The following is a 21,619-nucleotide window of genomic DNA, read 5'->3' as shown; positions in this document are numbered from 1 at the left end:
CCTGTAGGTCCTTACACTCTTCCTGTAGGTCATTACCCTCTTCCTGTAGGTCATTACCCTCTTCCTGTAGGTCCTTACCCTCTCCCTGTAGGTCCTTCCCCTCCCTGTAGGTCCATGTCCTTACCCTCTTCCTGTAGGTCCTTACCCTCTCCCTGTAGGTCCTGTAGGTCCTTACCCTCTTCCTGTAGGTCCTTACCCTCTCCCTGTAGGTCCTTACCCTCTCCCTATAGGTCCTTACCCTCTTCCTATAGGTCCTTACCCTCTCCCTGTAGGTCCTTACCCTCTCCCTATAGGTCGTTACCCTCTCCCTATAGGTCCTTACCCTCTCCCTGTAGGTCCTGTAGGTCCTTACCCTCTTCCTATAGGTCCTTACCCTCTCCCTGTAGGTCCTTACCCTCTCCCTGTAGGTCCTGTAGGTCCTTACCCTCTTCCTGTAGGTCCTTACCCTCTTCCTGTAGGTCCTTACCCTCTCCCTGTAGGTCCTTACCCTCTCCCTGTAGGTCCTTACCCTCTCCCTGTAGGTCCATGTCCTTACCCTCTCCCTGTAGGTCCTTACCCTCTCCCTGTAGGTCCTTACCCTCTCCCTGTAGGTCCTTACCCTCTCCCTGTAGGTCCTTACCCTCTCCCTATAGGTCCTTACCCTCTCCCTGTAGGTCTTGTAGGTCCTTACCCTCTTTCTGTAGGTCCTTACATTCTTCCTGTAGGTCCTTACCCTCTTCCTGTAGGTCCTTATCCTCTCCCTGTAGGTCCTTACCCTCTCCCTGTAGGTCCTTACCCTCTCCCTGTAGGTCCTTACCCTTTCCCTGTAGGTCCTTACCCTCTCCCTATAGGTCCTTACCCTCTTCCTATAGGCCCTTACCCTCTCCCTGTAGGTCCTTACCCTCTCCCTATAGGTCTTTACCCTCTCCCTATAGGTCCTTACCCTCTCCCTGTAGGTCCTGTAGGTCCTTACCCTCTTCCTACAGGTCCTTACCCTCTCCCTGTAGGTCCTTACCCTCTCCCTGTAGGTCCTGTAGGTCCTTACCCTCTTCCTGTAGGTCCTTACACTCTCCCTCTAGGCCCTTACCCTCTTCCTGTAGGTCCTTACCCTCTCCCTGTAGGTCCTTACCCTCTTCCTGTAGGTCCTTACCCTCTCTCCCTGTAGGTCCTTACCCTCTCCCTGTAGGTCCTTACCCTCTCCCTATAGGTCCTTACCCTCTCCCTGTAGGTCCTTACCCTCTCCCTGTAGGTCCTTACCCTCTCCCTGTAGGTCATTACCCTCTTCCTGTAGGTCCTTACCCTCTCCCTGTAGGTCCTTCCCCTCCCTGTAGGTCCATGTCCTTACCCTCTTCCTGTAGGTCCTTACCCTCTCCCTGTAGGTCCTGTAGGTCCTTACCCTCTTCCAGTAGGTCCTTACCCTCTCCCTGTAGGTCCTTACCCTCTCCCTATAGGTCCTTACCCTCTTCCTATAGGTCCTTACCCTCTCCCTGTAGGTCCTTACCCTCTCCCTATAGGTCCTTACCCTCTCCCTATAGGTCCTTACCCTCTCCCTATAGGTCCTTACCCTCTCCCTGTAGGTCCTTCCCCTCCCTGTAGGTCCATGTCCTTACCCTGTTCCTGTAGGTCCTTACCCTCTCCCTGTAGGTCCTGTAGGTCCTTACCCTCTTCCTATAGGTCCTTACCCTCTCCCTGTAGGTCCTTACCCTCTCCCTGTAGGTCCTGTAGGTCCTTACCCTCTTCCTGTAGGTCCTTACACTCTTCCTGTAGGTCATTACCCTCTTCCTGTAGGTCATTACCCTCTTCCTGTAGGTCCTTACCCTCTCCCTGTAGGTCCTGTAGGTCCTTACCCTCTTCCTGTAGGTCCTTACACTCTTCCTGTAGGTCATTACCCTCTTCCTGTAGGTCATTACCCTCTTCCTGTAGGTCCTTACCCTCTCCCTGTAGGTCCTTCCCCTCCCTGTAGGTCCATGTCCTTACCCTCTTCCTGTAGGTCCTTACCCTCTCCCTGTAGGTCCTGTAGGTCCTTACCCTCTTCCTGTAGGTCCTTACCCTCTCCCTGTAGGTCCTTACCCTCTCCCTGTAGGTCCTTACCCTCTCCCTATAGGTCCTTACCCTCTCCCTATAGGTCCTTACCCTCTCCCTGTAGGTCCTGTAGGTCCTTACCCTCTTCCTATAGGTCCTTACCCTCTCCCTGTAGGTCCTTACCCTCTCCCTGTAGGTCCTGTAGGTCCTTACCCTCTTCCTGTAGGTCCTTACACTCTTCCTGTAGGTCCTTACCCTCTTCCTGTAGGTCCTTACCCTCTCCCTGTAGGTCCTTACCCTCTCCCTGTAGGCCCTTACCCTCTCCCTGTAGGTCCATGTCCTTACCCTCTCCCTGTAGGTCCTTACCCTCTCCCTGTAGGTCCTTACCCTCTCCCTGTAGGTCCTTACCCTCTCCCTGTAGGTCCTTACCCTCTCCCTATAGGTCCTTACCCTCTCCCTGTAGGTCTTGTAGGTCCTTACCCTCTTCCTGTAGGTCCTTACATTCTTCCTGTAGGTCCTTACACTCTTCCTGTAGGTCCTTACCCTCTCCCTGTAGGTCCTTACCCTCTCCCTGTAGGTCCTTACCCTCTCCCTGTAGGTCCTTACCCTTTCCCTGTAGGTCCTTACCCTCTCCCTATAGGTCCTTACCCTCTTCCTATAGGTCCTTACCCTCTCCCTGTAGGTCCTTACCCTCTCCCTATAGGTCCTTACCCTCTCCCTATAGGTCCTTACCCTCTCCCTGTAGGTCCTGTAGGTCCTTACCCTCTTCCTACAGGTCCTTACCCTCTCCCTGTAGGTCCTTACCCTCTCCCTGTAGGTCCTGTAGGTCCTTACCCTCATCCTGTAGGTCCTTACACTCTCCCTGTAGGCCCTTACCCTCTTCCTGTAGGTCCTTACCCTCTCCCTGTAGGTCCTTACCCTCTTCCTGTAGGTCCTTACCCTCTCTCCCTGTAGGTCCTTACCCTCTCCCTGTAGGTCCTTACCCTCTCCCTATAGGTCCTTACCCTCTCCCTGTAGGTCCTTACCCTCTCCCTGTAGGTCCTTACCCTCTCCCTGTAGGTCATTACCCTCTTCCTGTAGGTCCTTACCCTCTCCCTGTAGGTCCTTCCCCTCCCTGTAGGTCCATGTCCTTACCCTCTTCCTGTAGGTCCTTACCCTCTCCCTGTAGGTCCTGTAGGTCCTTACCCTCTTCCAGTAGGTCCTTACCCTCTCCCTGTAGGTCCTTACCCTCTCCCTTTAGGTCCTTACCCTCTTCCTATAGGTCCTTACCCTCTCCCTGTAGGTCCTTACCCTCTCCCTATAGGTCCTTACCCTCTCCCTATAGGTCCTTACCCTCTCCCTATAGGTCCTTACCCTCTCCCTGTAGGTCCTTCCCCTCCCTGTAGGTCCATGTCCTTACCCTGTTCCTGTAGGTCCTTACCCTCTCCCTGTAGGTCCTGTAGGTCCTTACCCTCTTCCTATAGGTCCTTACCCTCTCCCTGTAGGTCCTTACCCACTCCCTGTAGGTCCTGTAGGTCCTTACCCTCTTCCTGTAGGTCCTTACACTCTTCCTGTAGGTCCATGTCCTTACCCTCTCCCTATAGGTCCTTACCCTCTCCCTGTAGGTCTTGTAGGTCCTTACCCTCTTCGTGTAGGTCCTTACATTCTTCCTGTAGGTCCTTACCCTCTTCCTGTAGGTCCTTACCCTCTCCCTGTAGGTCCTTACCCTCTCCCTGTAGGTCCTTACCCTCTCCCTGTAGGTCCTTACCCTCTCCCTGTAGGTCCTTACCCTTTCCCTGTAGGTCCTTACCCTCTCCCTATAGGTCCTTACCCTCTTCCTATAGGTCCTTACCCTCTCCCTGTAGGTCCTGTAGGTCCTTACCCTCTTCCTGTAGGTCCTTACCCTCTCCCTGTAGGTCCTTACCCTCTCCCTGTAGGTCCTTACCCTCTCCCTGTAGGTCCTTACCCTCTCCCTGTAGGTCCTTACCCTCTCCCTGTAGGTCCTTACCCTCTCCCTATAGGTCCTTACCCTCTCCCTGTAGGTCTTGTAGGTCCTTACCCTCTTCCTGTAGGTCCTTACATTCTTCCTGTAGGTCCTTACCCTCTTCCTGTAGGTCCTTACCCTCTCCCTGTAGGTCCTTACCCTCTCCCTGTAGGTCCTTACCCTCTCCCTGTAGGTCCTTACCCTTTCCCTGTAGGTCCTTACCCTCTCCCTATAGGTCCTTACCCTCTTCCTATAGGTCCTTACCCTCTCCCTGTAGGTCCTTACCCTCTCCCTATAGGTCCTTACCCTCTCCCTATAGGTCCTTACCCTCTCCCTGTAGGTCCTGTAGGTCCTTACCCTCTTCCTACAGGTCCTTACCCTCTCCCTGTAGGTCCTTACCCTCTCCCTGTAGGTCCTGTAGGTCCTTACCCTCTTCCTGTAGGTCCTTACACTCTCCCTGTAGGCCCTTACCCTCTTCCTGTAGGTCCTTACCCTCTCCCTGTAGGTCCTTACCCTCTTCCTGTAGGTCCTTACCCTCTCTCCCTGTAGGTCCTTACCCTCTCCCTGTAGGTCCTTACCCTCTCCCTATAGGTCCTTACCCTCTCCCTGTAGGTCCTTACCCTCTCCCTGTAGGTCCTTACCCTCTCCCTGTAGGTCATTACCCTCTTCCTGTAGGTCCTTACCCTCTCCCTGTAGGTCCTTCCCCTCCCTGTAGGTCCATGTCCTTACCCTCTTCCTGTAGGTCCTTACACTCTCCCTGTAGGCCCTTACCCTCTTCCTGTAGGTCCTTACCCTCTCCCTGTAGGTCCTTACCCTCTTCCTGTAGGTCCTTACCCTCTCTCCCTGTAGGTCCTTACCCTCTCCCTGTAGGTCCTTACCCTCTCTCTATAGGTCCTTACCCTCTCCCTGTAGGTCCTTACCCTCTCCCTGTAGGTCCTTACCCTCTCCCTGTAGGTCCTTACCCTCTCCCTGTAGGTCCTTACCCTCTCCCTATAGGTCCTTACCCTCTCCCTGTAGGTCTTGTAGGTCCTTACCCTCTCTCTATAGGTCCTTACCCTCTCCCTGTAGGTCCTTACCCTCTCCCTGTAGGTCCTTACCCTCTCCCTATAGGTCCTTACCCTCTCCCTGTAGGTCTTGTAGGTCCTTACCCTCTTCCTGTAGGTCCTTACATTCTTCCTGTAGGTCCTTACCCTCTTCCTGTAGGTCCTTACCCTCTCCCTGTAGGTCCTTACCCTCTCCCTGTAGGTCCTTACCCTCTCCCTGTAGGTCCTTACCCTTTCCCTGTAGGTCCTTACCCTCTCCCTATAGGTCCTTACCCTCTTCCTTTAGGTCCTTACCCTCTCCCTGTAGGTCCTTACCCTCTCCCTATAGGTCCTTACCCTCTCCCTATAGGTCCTTACCCTCTCCCTGTAGGTCCTGTAGGTCCTTACCCTCTTCCTACAGGTCCTTACCCTCTCCCTGTAGGTCCTTACCCTCTCCCTGTAGGTCCTGTAGGTCCTTACCCTCTTCCTGTAGGTCCTTACACTCTCCCTGTAGGCCCTTACCCTCTTCCTGTAGGTCCTTACCCTCTCCCTGTAGGTCCTTACCCTCTTCCTGTAGGTCCTTACCCTCTCTCCCTGTAGGTCCTTACCCTCTCCCTGTAGGTCCTTACCCTCTCCCTATAGGTCCTTACCCTCTCCCTGTAGGTCCTTACCCTCTCCCTGTAGGTCCTTACCCTCTCCCTGTAGGTCATTACCCTCTTCCTGTAGGTCCTTACCCTCTCCCTGTAGGTCCTTCCCCTCCCTGTAGGTCCATGTCCTTACCCTCTTCCTGTAGGTCTTTACCCTCTCCCTGTAGGTCCTGTAGGTCCTTACCCTCTTCCAGTAGGTCCTTACCCTCTCCCTGTAGGTCCTTACCCTCTCCCTATAGGTCCTTACCCTCTTCCTATAGGTCCTTACCCTCTCCCTGTAGGTCCTTACACTCTCCCTATAGGTCCTTACCCTCTCCCTATAGGTCCTTACCCTCTCCCTATAGGTCCTTACCCTCTCCCTGTAGGTCCTTCCCCTCCCTGTAGGTCCATGTCCTTACCCTGTTCCTGTAGGTCCTTACCCTCTCCCTGTAGGTCCTGTAGGTCCTTACCCTCTTCCTATAGGTCCTTACCCTCTCCCTGTAGGTCCTTACCCTCTCCCTGTAGGTCCTGTAGGTCCTTACCCTCTTCCTGTAGGTCCTTACACTCTTCCTGTAGGTCATTACCCTCTTCCTGTAGGTCATTACCCTCTTCCTGTAGGTCCTTACCCTCTCCCTGTAGGTCCTGTAGGTCCTTACCCTCTTCCTGTAGGTCCTTACACTCTTCCTGTAGGTCATTACCCTCTTCCTGTAGGTCATTACCCTCTTCCTGTAGGTCCTTACCCTCTCCCTATAGGTCCTTACCCTCTCCCTGTAGGTCCTGTAGGTCCTTACCCTCTTCCTACAGGTCCTTACCCTCTCCCTGTAGGTCCTTACCCTCTCCCTGTAGGTCCTGTAGGTCCTTACCCTCTTCCTGTAGGTCCTTACACTCTCCCTGTAGGCCCTTACCCTCTTCCTGTAGGTCCTTACCCTCTCCCTGTAGGTCCTTACCCTCTTCCTGTAGGTCCTTACCCTCTCTCCCTGTAGGTCCTTACCCTCTCCCTGTAGGTCCCCACCCTCTCCCTATAGGTCCTTACCTTCTCCCTGTAGGTCCTTACCCTCTCCCTGTAGGTCCTTACCCTCTCCCTGTAGGTCATTACCCTCTTCCTGTAGGTCCTTACCCTCTCCCTGTAGGTCCTTCCCCTCCCTGTAGGTCCATGTCCTTACCCTCTTCCTGTAGGTCCTTACCCTCTCCCTGTAGGTCCTGTAGGTCCTTACCCTCTTCCAGTAGGTCCTTACCCTCTCCCTGTAGGTCCTTACCCTCTCCCTATAGGTCCTTACCCTCTTCCTATAGGTCCTTACCCTCTCCCTGTAGGTCCTTACCCTCTCCCTATAGGTCCTTACCCTCTCCCTATAGGGCCTTACCCTCTCCCTATAGGTCCTTACCCTCTCCCTGTAGGTCCTTCCCCTCCCTGTAGGTCCATGTCCTTACCCTGTTCCTGTAGGTCCTTACCCTCTCTCTGTAGGTCCTGTAGGTCCTTACCCTCTTCCTATAGGTCCTTACCCTCTCCCTGTAGGTCCTTACCCTCTCCCTGTAGGTCCTGTAGGTCCTTACCCTCTTCCTGTAGGTCCTTACACTCTTCCTGTAGGTCATTACCCTCTTCCTGTAGGTCATTACCCTCTTCCTGTAGGTCCTTGCCCTCTCCCTGTAGGTCCTGTAGGTCCTTACCCTCTTCCTGTAGGTCCTTACACTCTTCCTGTAGGTCATTACCCTCTTCCTGTAGGTCATTACCCTCTTCCTGTAGGTCCTTACCCTCTCCCTGTAGGTCCTTCCCCTCCCTGTAGGTCCATGTCCTTACCCTCTTCCTGTAGGTCCTTACCCTCTCCCTGTAGGTCCTGTAGGTCCTTACCCTCTTCCTGTAGGTCCTTACCCTCTCCCTGTAGGTCCTTACCCTCTCCCTATAGGTCCTTACCCTCTTCCTATAGGTCCTTACCCTCTCCCTGTAGGTCCTTACCCTCTCCCTATAGGTCCTTACCCTCTCCCTATAGGTCCTTACCCTCTCCCTGTAGGTCCTGTAGGTCCTTACCCTCTTCCTATAGGTCCTTACCCTCTCCCTGTAGGTCCTTACCCTCTCCCTGTAGGTCCTGTAGGTCCTTACCCTCTTCCTGTAGGTCCTTACCCTCTTCCTGTAGGTCCTTACCCTCTCCCTGTAGGTCCTTACCCTCTCCCTGTAGGTCCTTACCCTCTCCCTGTAGGTCCATGTCCTTACCCTCTCCCTGTAGGTCCTTACCCTCTCCCTGTAGGTCCTTACCCTCTCCCTGTAGGTCCTTACCCTCTCCCTGTAGGTCCTTACCCTCTCCCTATAGGTCCTTACCCTCTCCCTGTAGGTCTTGTAGGTCCTTACCCTCTTCCTGTAGGTCCTTACATTCTTCCTGTAGGTCCTTACCCTCTTCCTGTAGGTCCTTACCCTCTCCCTGTAGGTCCTTACCCTCTCCCTGTAGGTCCTTACCCTCTCCCTGTAGGTCCTTACCCTTTCCCTGTAGGTCCTTACCCTCTCCCTATAGGTCCTTACCCTCTTCCTATAGGTCCTTACCCTCTCCCTGTAGGTCCTTACCCTCTCCCTATAGGTCCTTACCCTCTCCCTGTAGGTCCTGTAGGTCCTTACCCTCTTCCTGTAGGTCCTTACACTCTTCCTGTAGGTCATTACCCTCTTCCTGTAGGTCATTACCCTCTTCCTGTAGGTCCTTACCCTCTCCCTGTAGGTCCTGTAGGTCCTTACCCTCTTCCTGTAGGTCCTTACACTCTTCCTGTAGGTCATTACCCTCTTCCTGTAGGTCATTACCCTCTTCCTGTAGGTCCTTACCCTCTCCCTGTAGGTCCTTCCCCTCCCTGTAGGTCCATGTCCTTACCCTCTTCTTGTAGGTCCTTACCCTCTCCCTGTAGGTCCTGTAGGTCCTTACCCTCTTCCTGTAGGTCCTTACCCTCTCCCTGTAGGTCCTTACCCTCTCCCTATAGGTCCTTACCCTCTTCCTATAGGTCCTTACCCTCTCCCTGTAGGTCCTTACCCTCTCCCTATAGGTCTTTACCCTCTCCCTATAGGTCCTTACCCTCTCCCTGTAGGTCCTGTAGGTCCTTACCCTCTTCCTATAGGTCCTTACCCTCTCCCTGTAGGTCCTTACCCTCTCCCTGTAGGTCCTGTAGGTCCTTACCATCTTCCTGTAGGTCCTTACCCTCTTCCTGTAGGTCCTTACCCTCTCCCTGTAGGTCCTTACCCTCTCCCTGTAGGTCCTTACCCTCTCCCTGTAGGTCCATGTCCTTACCCTCTCCCTGTAGGTCCTTACCCTCTCCCTGTAGGTCCTTACCCTCTCCCTGTAGGTCCTTACCCTCTCCCTGTAGGTCCTTACCCTCTCCCTATAGGTCCTTACCCTCTCCCTGTAGGTCTTGTAGGTCCTTACCCTCTTCCTGTAGGTCCTTACATTCTTCCTGTAGGTCCTTACCCTCTTCCTGTAGGTCCTTACCCTCTCCCTGTAGGTCCTTACCCTCTCCCTGTAGGTCATTACCCTCTCCCTGTAGGTCCTTACCCTTTCCCTGTAGGTCCTTACCCTCTCCCTATAGGTCCTTACCCTCTTCCTATAGGTCCTTACCCTCTCCCTGTAGGTCCTTACCCTATCCCTATAGGTCCTTACCCTCTCCCTATAGGTCCTTACCCTCTCCCTGTAGGTCCTGTAGGTCCTTACCCTCTTCCTACAGGTCCTTACCCTCTCCCTGTAGGTCCTTACCCTCTCCCTGTAGGTCCTGTAGGTCCTTACCCTCTTCCTGTAGGTCCTTACACTCTCCCTGTAGGCCCTTACCCTCTTCCTGTAGGTCCTTACCCTCTCCCTGTAGGTCCTTACCCTCTTCCTGTAGGTCCTTACCCTCTCTCCCTGTAGGTCCTTACCCTCTCCCTGTAGGTCCTTACCCTCTCCCTATAGGTCCTTACCCTCTCCCTGTAGGTCCTTACCCTCTCCCTGTAGGTCCTTACCCTCTCCCTGTAGGTCATTACCCTCTTCCTGTAGGTCCTTACCCTCTCCCTGTAGGTCCTTCCCCTCCCTGTAGGTCCATGTCCTTACCCTCTTCCTGTAGGTCCTTACCCTCTCCCTGTAGGTCCTGTAGGTCCTTACCCTCTTCCAGTAGGTCCTTACCCTCTCCCTGTAGGTCCTTACCCTCTCCCTATAGGTCCTTACCCTCTTCCTATAGGTCCTTACCCTCTCCCTGTAGGTCCTTACCCTCTCCCTATAGGTCCTTACCCTCTCCCTATAGGTCCTTACCCTCTCCCTATAGGTCCTTACCCTCTCCCTGTAGGTCCTTCCCCTCCCTGTAGGTCCATGTCCTTACCCTGTTCCTGTAGGTCCTTACCCTCTCCCTGTAGGTCCTGTAGGTCCTTACCCTCTTCCTATAGGTCCTTACCCTCTCCCTTTAGGTCCTTACCCTCTCCCTGTAGGTCCTGTAGGTCCTTACCCTCTTCCTGTAGGTCCTTACACTCTTCCTGTAGGTCATTACCCTCTTCCTGTAGGTCATTACCCTCTTCCTGTAGGTCCTTACCCTCTCCCTGTAGGTCCTGTAGGTCCTTACCCTCTTCCTGTAGGTCCTTACACTCTCCCTGTAGGTCCTTACCCTCTCCCTGTAGGTCCTTACCCTCTCCCTGTAGGTCCTGTAGGTCCTTACCCTCTTCCTGTAGGTCCTTACCCTCTTCCTGTAGGTCCTTACCCTCTCCCTGTAGGTCCTTACCCTCTCCCTGTAGGTCCTTACCCTCTCCCTGTAGGTCCATGTCCTTACCCTCTCCCTGTAGGTCCTTACCCTCTCCCTGTAGGTCCTTACCCTCTCCCTGTAGGTCCTTACCCTCTCCCTGTAGGTCCTTACCCTCTCCCTATAGGTCCTTACCCTCTCCCTGTAGGTCTTGTAGGTCCTTACCCTCTTCCTGTAGGTCCTTACATTCTTCCTGTAGGTCCTTACCCTCTTCCTGTAGGTCCTTACCCTCTCCCTGTAGGTCCTTACCCTCTCCCTGTAGGTCCTTACCCTCTCCCTGTAGGTCCTTACCCTTTCCCTGTAGGTCCTTACCCTCTCCCTATAGGTCCTTACCCTCTTCCTATAGGTCCTTACCCTCTCCCTGTAGGTCCTTACCCTCTCCCTATAGGTCCTTACCCTCTCCCTGTAGGTCCTGTAGGTCCTTACCCTCTTCCTGTAGGTCCTTACACTCTTCCTGTAGGTCATTACCCTCTTCCTGTAGGTCATTACCCTCTTCCTGTAGGTCCTTACCCTCTCCCTGTAGGTCCTGTAGGTCCTTACCCTCTTCCTGTAGGTCCTTACACTCTTCCTGTAGGTCATTACCCTCTTCCTGTAGGTCATTACTCTCTTCCTGTAGGTCCTTACCCTCTCCCTGTAGGTCCTTCCCCTCCCTGTAGGTCCATGTCCTTACCCTCTTCCTGTAGGTCCTTACCCTCTCCCTGTAGGTCCTGTAGGTCCTTACCCTCTTCCTGTAGGTCCTTACCCTCTCCCTGTAGGTCCTTACCCTCTCCCTATAGGTCCTTACCCTCTTCCTATAGGTCCTTACCCTCTCCCTGTAGGTCCTTACCCTCTCCCTATAGGTCCTTACCCTCTCCCTATAGGTCCTTACCCTCTCCCTGTAGGTCCTGTAGGTCCTTACCCTCTTCCTATAGGTCCTTACCCTCTCCCTGTAGGTCCTTACCCTCTCCCTGTAGGTCCTGTAGGTCCTTACCATCTTCCTGTAGGTCCTTACCCTCTTCCTGTAGGTCCTTACCCTCTCCCTGTAGGTCCTTACCCTCTCCCTGTAGGTCCTTACCCTCTCCCTGTAGGTCCATGTCCTTACCCTCTCCCTGTAGGTCCTTACCCTCTCCCTGTAGGTCCTTACCCTCTCCCTATAGGTCCTTACCCTCTCCCTGTATGTCTTGTAGGTCCTTACCCTCTTCCTGTAGGTCCTTACATTCTTCCTGTAGGTCCTTACCCTCTTCCTGTAGGTCCTTACCCTCTCCCTGTAGGTCCTTACCCTCTCCCTGTAGGTCCTTACCCTCTCCCTATAGGTCCTTACCCTCTCCCTGTAGGTCTTGTAGGTCCTTACCCTCTTCCTGTAGGTCCTTACATTCTTCCTGTAGGTCCTTACCCTCTTCCTGTAGGTCCTTACCCTCTCCCTGTAGGTCCTTACCCTCTCCCTGTAGGTCCTTACCCTCTCCCTGTAGGTCCTCACCCTTTCCCTGTAGGTCCTTACCCTCTCCCTATAGGTCCTTACCCTCTTCCTATAGGTCCTTACCCTCTCCCTGTAGGTCCTTACCCTATCCCTATAGGTCCTTACCCTCTCCCTATAGGTCCTTACCCTCTCCCTGTAGGTCCTGTAGGTCCTTACCCTCTTCCTACAGGTCCTTACCCTCTCCCTGTAGGTCCTTACCCTCTCCCTGTAGGTCCTGTAGGTCCTTACCCTCTTCCTGTAGGTCCTTACACTCTCCCTGTAGGCCCTTACCCTCTTCCTGTAGGTCCTTACCCTCTCCCTGTAGGTCCATACCCTCTTCCTGTAGGTCCTTACCCTCTCTCCCTGTAGGTCCTTACCCTCTCCCTGTAGGTCCTTACCCTCTCCCTATAGGTCCTTACCCTCTCCCTGTAGGTCCTTACCCTCTCCCTGTAGGTCCTTACCCTCTCCCTGTAGGTCATTACCCTCTTCCTGTAGGTCCTTACCCTCTCCCTGTAGGTCCTTCCCCTCCCTGTAGGTCCATGTCCTTACCCTCTTCCTGTAGGTCCTTACCCTCTCCCTGTAGGTCCTGTAGGTCCTTACCCTCTTCCAGTAGGTCCTTACCCTCTCCCTGTAGGTCCTTACCCTCTCCCTATAGGTCCTTACCCTCTTCCTATAGGTCCTTACCCTCTCCCTGTAGGTCCTTACCCTCTCCCTATAGGTCCTTACCCTCTCCCTATAGGTCCTTACCCTCTCCCTATAGGTCCTTACCCTCTCCCTGTAGGTCCTTCCCCTCCCTGTAGGTCCATGTCCTTACCCTGTTCCTGTAGGTCCTTACCCTCTCCCTGTAGGTCCTGTAGGTCCTTACCCTCTTCCTATAGGTCCTTACCCTCTCCCTTTAGGTCCTTACCCTCTCCCTGTAGGTCCTGTAGGTCCTTACCCTCTTCCTGTAGGTCCTTACACTCTTCCTGTAGGTCATTACCCTCTTCCTGTAGGTCATTACCCTCTTCCTGTAGGTCCTTACCCTCTCCCTGTAGGTCCTGTAGGTCCTTACCCTCTTCCTGTAGGTCCTTACACTCTCCCTGTAGGCCCTTACCCTCTTCCTGTAGGTCCTTACCCTCTCCCTGTAGGTCCTTACCCTCTTCCTGTAGGTCCTTACCCTCTCTCCCTGTAGGTCCTTACCCTCTCCCTGTAGGTCCTTACCCTCTCCCTATAGGTCCTTACCCTCTCCCTGTAGGTCCTTACCCTCTCCCTGTAGGTCCTTACCCTCTCCCTGTAGGTCATTACCCTCTTCCTGTAGGTCCTTACCCTCTCCCTGTAGGTCCTTCCCCTCCCTGTAGGTCCATGTCCTTACCCTCTTCCTGTAGGTCCTTACCCTCTCCCTGTAGGTCCTGTAGGTCCTTACCCTCTTCCAGTAGGTCCTTACCCTCTCCCTGTAGGTCCTTACCCTCTCCCTATAGGTCCTTACCCTCTTCCTATAGGTCCTTACCCTCTCCCTGTAGGTCCTTACCCTCTCCCTATAGGTCCTTACCCTCTCCCTATAGGTCCTTACCCTCTCCCTATAGGTCCTTACCCTCTCCCTGTAGGTCCTTCCCCTCCCTGTAGGTCCATGTCCTTACCCTGTTCCTGTAGGTCCTTACCCTCTCCCTGTAGGTCCTGTAGGTCCTTACCCTCTTCCTATAGGTCCTTACCCTCTCCCTGTAGGTCCTTACCCTCTCCCTGTAGGTCCTGTAGGTCCTTACCCTCTTCCTGTAGGTCCTTACACTCTTCCTGTAGGTCATTACCCTCTTCCTGTAGGTCATTACCCTCTTCCTGTAGGTCCTTACCCTCTCCCTGTAGGTCCTGTAGGTCCTTACCCTCTTCCTGTAGGTCCTTACACTCTTCCTGTAGGTCATTACCCTCTTCCTGTAGGTCATTACCCTCTTCCTGTAGGTCCTTACCCTCTCCCTATAGGTCCTTACCCTCTCCCTGTAGGTCCTGTAGGTCCTTACCCTCTTCCTACAGGTCCTTACCCTCTCCCTGTAGGTCCTGTAGGTCCTTACCCTCTCCCTGTAGGCCCTTACCCTCTTCCTGTAGGTCCTTACCCTCTCCCTGTAGGTCCTTACCCTCTTCCTGTAGGTCCTTACCCTCTCTCCCTGTAGGTCCTTACCCTCTCCCTGTAGGTCCCCACCCTCTCCCTATAGGTCCTTACCCTCTCCCTGTAGGTCCTTACCCTCTCCCTGTAGGTCCTTACCCTCTCCCTGTAGGTCATTACCCTCTTCCTGTAGGTCCTTACCCTCTCCCTGTAGGTCCTTCCCCTCCCTGTAGGTCCATGTCCTTACCCTCTTCCTGTAGGTCCTTACCCTCTCCCTGTAGGTCCTGTAGGTCCTTACCCTCTTCCAGTAGGTCCTTACCCTCTCCCTGTATGTCCTTACACTCTCCCTATAGGTCCTTACCCTCTTCCTATAGGTCCTTACCCTCTCCCTGTAGGTCCTTACCCTCTCCCTATAGGTCCTTACCCTCTCCCTATAGGTCCTTACCCTCTCCCTATAGGTCCTTACCCTCTCCCTGTAGGTCCTTCCCCTCCCTGTAGGTCCATGTCCTTACCCTGTTCCTGTAGGTCCTTACCCTCTCCCTGTAGGTCCTGTAGGTCCTTACCCTCTTCCTATAGGTCCTTACCCTCTCCCTGTAGGTCCTTACCCTCTCCCTGTAGGTCCTGTAGGTCCTTACCCTCTTCCTGTAGGTCCTTACACTCTTCCTGTAGGTCATTACCCTCTTCCTGTAGGTCATTACCCTCTTCCTGTAGGTCCTTACCCTCTCCCTGTAGGTCCTGTAGGTCCTTACCCTCTTCCTGTAGGTCCTTACACTCTTCCTGTAGGTCATTACCCTCTTCCTGTAGGTCATTACCCTCTTCCTGTAGGTCCTTACCCTCTCCCTGTAGGTCCTTCCCCTCCCTGTAGGTCCATGTCCTTACCCTCTTCCTGTAGGTCCTTACCCTCTCCCTGTAGGTCCTGTAGGTCCTTACCCTCTTCCTGTAGGTCCTTACCCTCTCCCTGTAGGTCCTTACCCTCTCCCTATAGGTCCTTACCCTCTTCCTATAGGTCCTTACCCTCTCCCTGTAGGTCCTTACCCTCTCCCTATAGGTCCTTACCCTCTCCCTATAGGTCCTTACCCTCTCCCTGTAGGTCCTGTAGGTCCTTACCCTCTTCCTATAGGTCCTTACCCTCTCCCTGTAGGTCCTTACCCTCTCCCTGTAGGTCCTGTAGGTCCTTACCCTCTTCCTGTAGGTCCTTACCCTCTTCCTGTAGGTCCTTACCCTCTCCCTGTAGGTCCTTACCCTCTCCCTGTAGGTCCTTACCCTCTCCCTGTAGGTCCATGTCCTTACCCTCTCCCTGTAGGTCCTTACCCTCTCCCTGTAGGTCCTTACCCTCTCCCTGTAGGTCCTTACCCTCTCCCTGTAGGTCCTTACCCTCTCCCTATAGGTCCTTACCCTCTCCCTGTAGGTCTTGTAGGTCCTTACCCTCTTCCTGTAGGTCCTTACATTCTTCCTGTAGGTCCTTACCCTCTTCCTGTAGGTCCTTACCCTCTCCCTGTAGGTCCTTACCCTCTCCCTGTAGGTCCTTACCCTCTCCCTGTAGGTCCTTACCCTCTCCCTGTAGGTCCTTACCCTTTCCCTGTAGGTCCTTACCCTCTCCCTATAGGTCCTTACCCTCTTCCTATAGGTCCTTACCCTCTCCCTGTAGGTCCTTACCCTCTCCCTATAGGTCCTTACCCTCTCCCTATAGGTCCTTACCCTCTCCCTGTAGGTCCTGTAGGTCCTTACCCTCTTCCTACAGGTCCTTACCCTCTCCCTGTAGGTCCTTACCCTCTCCCTGTAGGTCCTGTAGGTCCTTACCCTCTTCCTGTAGGTCCTTACACTCTCCCTGTAGGCCCTTACCCTCTTCCTGTAGGTCCTTACCCTCTCCCTGTAGGTCCTTACCCTCTTCCTGTAGGTCCTTACCCTCTCTCCCTGTAGGTCCTTACCCTCTCCCTGTAGGTCCTTACCCTCTCCCTATAGGTCCTTACCCTCTCCCTGTAGGTCCTTACCCTCTCCCTGTAGGTCCTTACCCTCTCCCTGTAGGTCATTACCCTCTTCCTGTAGGTCCTTACCCTCTCCCTGTAGGTCCTTCCCCTCCCTGTAGGTCCATGTCCTTACCCTCTTCCTGTAGGTCCTTACCCTCTCCCTGTAGGTCCTGTAGGTCCTTACCCTCTTCCAGTAGGTCCTTACCCTCTCCCTGTAGGTCCTTACCCTCTCCCTATAGGTCCTTACCCTCTTCCTATAGGTCCTTACCCTCTCCCTGTAGGTCCTTACCCTCTCCCTATAGGTCCTTACCCTCTCCCTATAGGTCCTTACCCTCTCCCTATAGGTCCTTACCCTCTCCCTGTAGGTCCTTCCCCTCCCTGTAGGTCCATGTCCTTACCCTGTTCCTGTAGGTCCTTACCCTCTCCCTGTAGGTCCTGTAGGTCCTTACCCTCTTCCTATAGGTCCTTACCCTCTCCCTTTAGGTCCTTACCCTCTCCCTGTAGGTCCTGTAGGTCCTTACCCTCTTCCTGTAGGTCCTTACACTCTTCCTGTAGGTCATTACCCTCTTCCTGTAGGTCATTACCCTCTTCCTGTAGGTCCTTACCCTCTCCCTGTAGGTCCTGTAGGTCCTTACCCTCTTCCTGTAGGTCCTTACACTCTTCCTGTAGGTCATTACCCTCTTCCTGTTGGTCATTACCCTCTTCCTGTAGGTCCTTACCCTCTCCCTGTAGGTCCTTCCCCTCCCTGTAGGTCCATGTCCTTACCCTCTTCCTGTAGGTCCTTACTCTCTCCCTGTAGGTCCTGTAGGTCCTTACCCTCTTCCTGTAGGTCCTTACCCTCTCCCTGTAGGTCCTTACCCTCTCCCTGTAGGTCCTTACCCTCTCCCTATAGGTCCTTACCCTCTCCCTATAGGTCCTTACCCTCTCCCTGTAGGTCCTGTAGGTCCTTACCCTCTTCCTATAGGTCCTTACCCTCTCCCTGTAGGTCCTTACCCTCTCCCTGTAGGTCCTGTATGTCCTTACCCTCTTCCTGTAGGTCCTTACACTCTTCCTGTAGGTCCTTACCCTCTTCCTGTAGGTCCTTACCCTCTCCCTGTAGGTCCTTACCCTCTCCCTGTAGGCCCTTACCCTCTCCCTGTACGTCCATGTCCTTACTCTCTCCCTGTAGGTCCTTACCCTCTCCATGTAGGTCCTTACCCTCTTCCTGTAGGTCCTTACCCTCTCCCTGTAGGTCATTACCCTCTTCCTGTAGGTCCTTACCCTCTCCCTGTAGGTCCTTCCCCTCCCTGTAGGTCCATGTCCTTGCCCTCTTCCTGTAGGTCATTGTCCTTACCCTCTTCCTGTAGGTCCATGTTCTTACCCTCTCCCTGTAGGTCCGTGTCCTTACCCTCTCCCTGTAGGTCCTTACCCTCTCCCTGTAGGTCCATGTCCTTACCCTCTTCCTGTAGGTCATTGTCCTTACCCTCTTCCTGTAGGTCCATGTCCTTACCCTCTTCCTGTAGCTCTGTGTCAAATCCCTCTTCCTGTTGGTCCTTACCCTCTTCCTGTAGGTCCTTACCCTCTCCCTGTAGGTCCTTATCCTCTTCCAGTAGGTCCTTACCCTCTCCCTGTAGGTCCTTACCCTCTCCCTATAGGTCCTTACCCTCTTCCTATAGGTCCTTACCCTCTCCCTGTAAGTCCTTACCCTCTCCCTATAGGTCCTTACCCTCTCCCTATAGGTCCTTACCCTCTCCCTGTAGGTCCTGTAGGTCCTTACCCTCTTCCTACAGGTCCTTACCCTCTCCCTATAGGTCCTTACCCTCTCCCTGTAGGTCCTTCCCCTCCCTGTAGGTCCATGTCCTTACCCTGTTCCTGTAGGTCCTTACCCTCTCCCTGTAGGTCCTGTAGGTCCTTACCCTCTTCCTATAGGTCCTTACCCTCTCCCTTTAGGTCCTTACCCTCTCCCTGTAGGTCCTGTAGGTCCTTACCCTCTTCCTGTAGGTCCTTACACTCTTCCTGTAGGTCATTACCCTCTTCCTGTAGGTCATTACCCTCTTCCTGTAGGTCCTTACCCTCTCCCTGTAGGTCCTGTAGGTCCTTACCCTCTTCCTGTAGGTCCTTACACTCTTCCTGTAGGTCATTACCCTCTTCCTGTTGGTCATTACCCTCTTCCTGTAGGTCCTTACCCTCTCCCTGTAGGTCCTTCCCCTCCCTGTAGGTCCATGTCCTTACCCTCTTCCTGTAGGTCCTTACTCTCTCCCTGTAGGTCCTGTAGGTCCTTACCCTCTTCCTGTAGGTCCTTACCCTCTCCCTGTAGGTCCTTACCCTCTCCCTGTAGGTCCTTACCCTCTCCCTATAGGTCCTTACCCTCTCCCTATAGGTCCTTACCCTCTCCCTGTAGGTCCTGTAGGTCCTTACCCTCTTCCTATAGGTCCTTACCCTCTCCCTGTAGGTCCTTACCCTCTCCCTGTAGGTCCTGTATGTCCTTACCCTCTTCCTGTAGGTCCTTACACTCTTCCTGTAGGTCATTACCCTCTTCCTGTAGGTCCTTACCCTCTCCCTGTAGGTCCTTACCCTCTCCCTGTAGGCCCTTACCCTCTCCCTGTACGTCCATGTCCTTACTCTCTCCCTGTAGGTCCTTACCCTCTCCATGTAGGTCCTTACCCTCTTCCTGTAGGTCCTTACCCTCTCCCTGTAGGTCATTACCCTCTTCCTGTAGGTCCTTACCCTCTCCCTGTAGGTCCTTCCCCTCCCTGTAGGTCCATGTCCTTGCCCTCTTCCTGTAGGTCATTGTCCTTACCCTCTTCCGGTAGGTCCATGTTCTTACCCTCTCCCTGTAGGTCCGTGTCCTTACCCTCTCCCTGTAGGTCCTTACCCTCTCCCTGTAGGTCCATGTCCTTACCCTCTTCCTGTAGGTCATTGTCCTTACCCTCTTCCTGTAGGTCCATGTCCTTACCCTCTTCCTGTAGCTCTGTGTCAAATCCCTCTTCCTGTTGGTCCTTACCCTCTTCCTGTAGGTCCTTACCCTCTCCCTGTAGGTCCTTATCCTCTTCCAGTAGGTCCTTACCCTCTCCCTGTAGGTCCTTACCCTCTCCCTATAGGTCCTTACCCTCTTCCTATAGGTCCTTACCCTCTCCCTGTAAGTCCTTACCCTCTCCCTATAGGTCCTTACCCTCTCCCTATAGGTCCTTACCCTCTCCCTGTAGGTCCTGTAGGTCCTTACCCTCTTCCTACAGGTCCTTACCCTCTCCCTGTAGGTCCTTACCCTCTCCCTGTAGGTCCTGTAGGTCCTTACCCTCTTCCTGTAGGTCCTTACGCTCTCCCTGTAGGCCCTTACCCTCTTCCTGTAGGTCCTTACCCTCTCCCTGTAGGTCCTTACCCTCTTCCTGTAGGTCCTTACCCTCTCTCCCTGTAGATCCTTACCCTCTCCCTGTAGGTCCTTACCCTCTCCCTATAGGTCCTTACCCTCTCCCTGTATGTCCTTACCCTCTCCCTGTAGGTCCTTACCCTCTCCCTGTAGGTCATTACCCTCTTCCTGTAGGTCCTTACCCTCTCCCTGTAGGTCCTTCCCCTCCCTGTAGGTCCATGTCCTTACCCTCTTCCTGTAGGTCCTTACCCTCTCCCTGTAGGTCCTGTAGGTCCTTACCCTCTTCCAGTAGGTCCTTACCCTCTCCCTGTAGGTCCTTACCCTCTCCCTATAGGTCCTTACCCTCTTCCTATAGGTCCTTACCCTCTCCCTGTAGGTCCTTACCCTCTCCCTATAGGTCCTTACCCTCTCCCTATAGGTCCTTACCCTCTCCCTATAGGTCCTTACCCTCTCCCTGTAGGTCCTTCCCCTCCCTGTAGGTCCATGTCCTTACCCTGTTCCTGTAGGTCCTTACCCTCTCCCTGTAGGTCCTGTAGGTCCTTACCCTCTTCCTATAGGTCCTTACCCTCTCCCTTTAGGTCCTTACCCTCTCCCTGTAGGTCCTGTAGGTCCTTACCCTCTTCCTGTAGGTCCTTACCCTCTTCCTGTAGGTCCTTACCCTCTCCCTGTAGGTCCTGTAGGTCCTTACCCTCTTCCTGTAGGTCCTTACACTCTTCCTGTAGGTCATTACCCTCTTCCTGTAGGTCATTACCCTCTTCCTGTAGGTCCTTACCCTCTCCCTGTAGGTCCTTCCCCTCCCTGTAGGTCCATGTCCTTACCCTCTTCCTGTAGGTCCTTACCCTCTCCCTGTAGGTCCTGTAGGTCCTTACCCTCTTCCTGTAGGTCCTTACCCTCTCCCTGTAGGTCCTTACCCTCTCCCTGTAGGTCCTTACCCTCTCCCTATAGGTCCTTACCCTCTCCCTGTAGGTCCTTCCCCTCCCTGTAGGTCCATGTCCTTGCCCTCTTCCTGTAGGTCATTGTCCTTACCCTCTTCCGGTAGGTCCATGTTCTTACCCTCTCCCTGTAGGTCCGTGTCCTTACCCTCTCCCTGTAGGTCCTTACCCTCTCCCTGTAGGTCCATGTCCTTACCCTCTTCCTGTAGGTCATTGTCCTTACCCTCTTCCTGTAGGTCCATGTCCTTACCCTCTTCCTGTAGCTCTGTGTCAAATCCCTCTTCCTGTTGGTCCTTACCCTCTTCCTGTAGGTCCTTACCCTCTCCCTGTAGGTCCTTATCCTCTTCCAGTAGGTCCTTACCCTCTCCCTGTAGGTCCTTACCCTCTCCCTATAGGTCCTTACCCTCTTCCTATAGGTCCTTACCCTCTCCCTGTAAGTCCTTACCCTCTCCCTATAGGTCCTTACCCTCTCCCTATAGGTCCTTACCCTCTCCCTGTAGGTCCTGTAGGTCCTTACCCTCTTCCTACAGGTCCTTACCCTCTCCCTGTAGGTCCTTACCCTCTCCCTGTAGGTCCTGTAGGTCCTTACCCTCTTCCTGTAGGTCCTTACGCTCTCCCTGTAGGCCCTTACCCTCTTCCTGTAGGTCCTTACCCTCTCCCTGTAGGTCCTTACCCTCTTCCTGTAGGTCCTTACCCTCTCTCCCTGTAGATCCTTACCCTCTCCCTGTAGGTCCTTACCCTCTCCCTATAGGTCCTTACCCTCTCCCTGTATGTCCTTACCCTCTCCCTGTAGGTCCTTACCCTCTCCCTGTAGGTCATTACCCTCTTCCTGTAGGTCCTTACCCTCTCCCTGTAGGTCCTTCCCCTCCCTGTAGGTCCATGTCCTTACCCTCTTCCTGTAGGTCCTTACCCTCTCCCTGTAGGTCCTGTAGGTCCTTACCCTCTTCCAGTAGGTCCTTACCCTCTCCCTGTAGGTCCTTACCCTCTCCCTATAGGTCCTTACCCTCTTCCTATAGGTCCTTACCCTCTCCCTGTAGGTCCTTACCCTCTCCCTATAGGTCCTTACCCTCTCCCTATAGGTCCTTACCCTCTCCCTATAGGTCCTTACCCTCTCCCTGTAGGTCCTTCCCCTCCCTGTAGGTCCATGTCCTTACCCTGTTCCTGTAGGTCCTTACCCTCTCCCTGTAGGTCCTGTAGGTCCTTACCCTCTTCCTATAGGTCCTTACCCTCTCCCTTTAGGTCCTTACCCTCTCCCTGTAGGTCCTGTAGGTCCTTACCCTCTTCCTGTAGGTCCTTACCCTCTTCCTGTAGGTCCTTACCCTCTCCCTGTAGGTCCTGTAGGTCCTTACCCTCTTCCTGTAGGTCCTTACACTCTTCCTGTAGGTCATTACCCTCTTCCTGTAGGTCATTACCCTCTTCCTGTAGGTCCTTACCCTCTCCCTGTAGGTCCTTCCCCTCCCTGTAGGTCCATGTCCTTACCCTCTTCCTGTAGGTCCTTACCCTCTCCCTGTAGGTCCTGTAGGTCCTTACCCTC

General features: G+C 53.9%; 1 protein-coding gene across 1 annotated transcript in view; it reads right to left on the bottom strand.

Annotated features, from left to right (window-relative positions):
- LOC149971499 (uncharacterized) overlaps window positions 1-16,954 on the bottom strand; it is a 65,938-nt gene extending 48,984 nt beyond the window's left edge. The window contains exon 1 of the mRNA XM_090221659.1: window positions 16,949-16,954. Coding sequence (XP_090077785.1) covers window positions 16,949-16,954 — 6 coding nt within the window. The remainder of the gene's footprint in view (window positions 1-16,948) is intronic.
- Window positions 16,955-21,619: the final 4,665 nt, after the last annotated feature.

The sequence above is a fragment of the Oncorhynchus mykiss genome, chromosome 26 (assembly GCF_057628025.1).
Source record: "Oncorhynchus mykiss isolate SJ-2025 chromosome 26, ASM5762802v1, whole genome shotgun sequence".
Classification (NCBI taxonomy): domain Eukaryota; kingdom Metazoa; phylum Chordata; class Actinopteri; order Salmoniformes; family Salmonidae; genus Oncorhynchus; species Oncorhynchus mykiss.
Note: the sequence above shows the minus strand (reverse complement) of the source record. Positions and strands in the feature narration are given on the sequence as shown.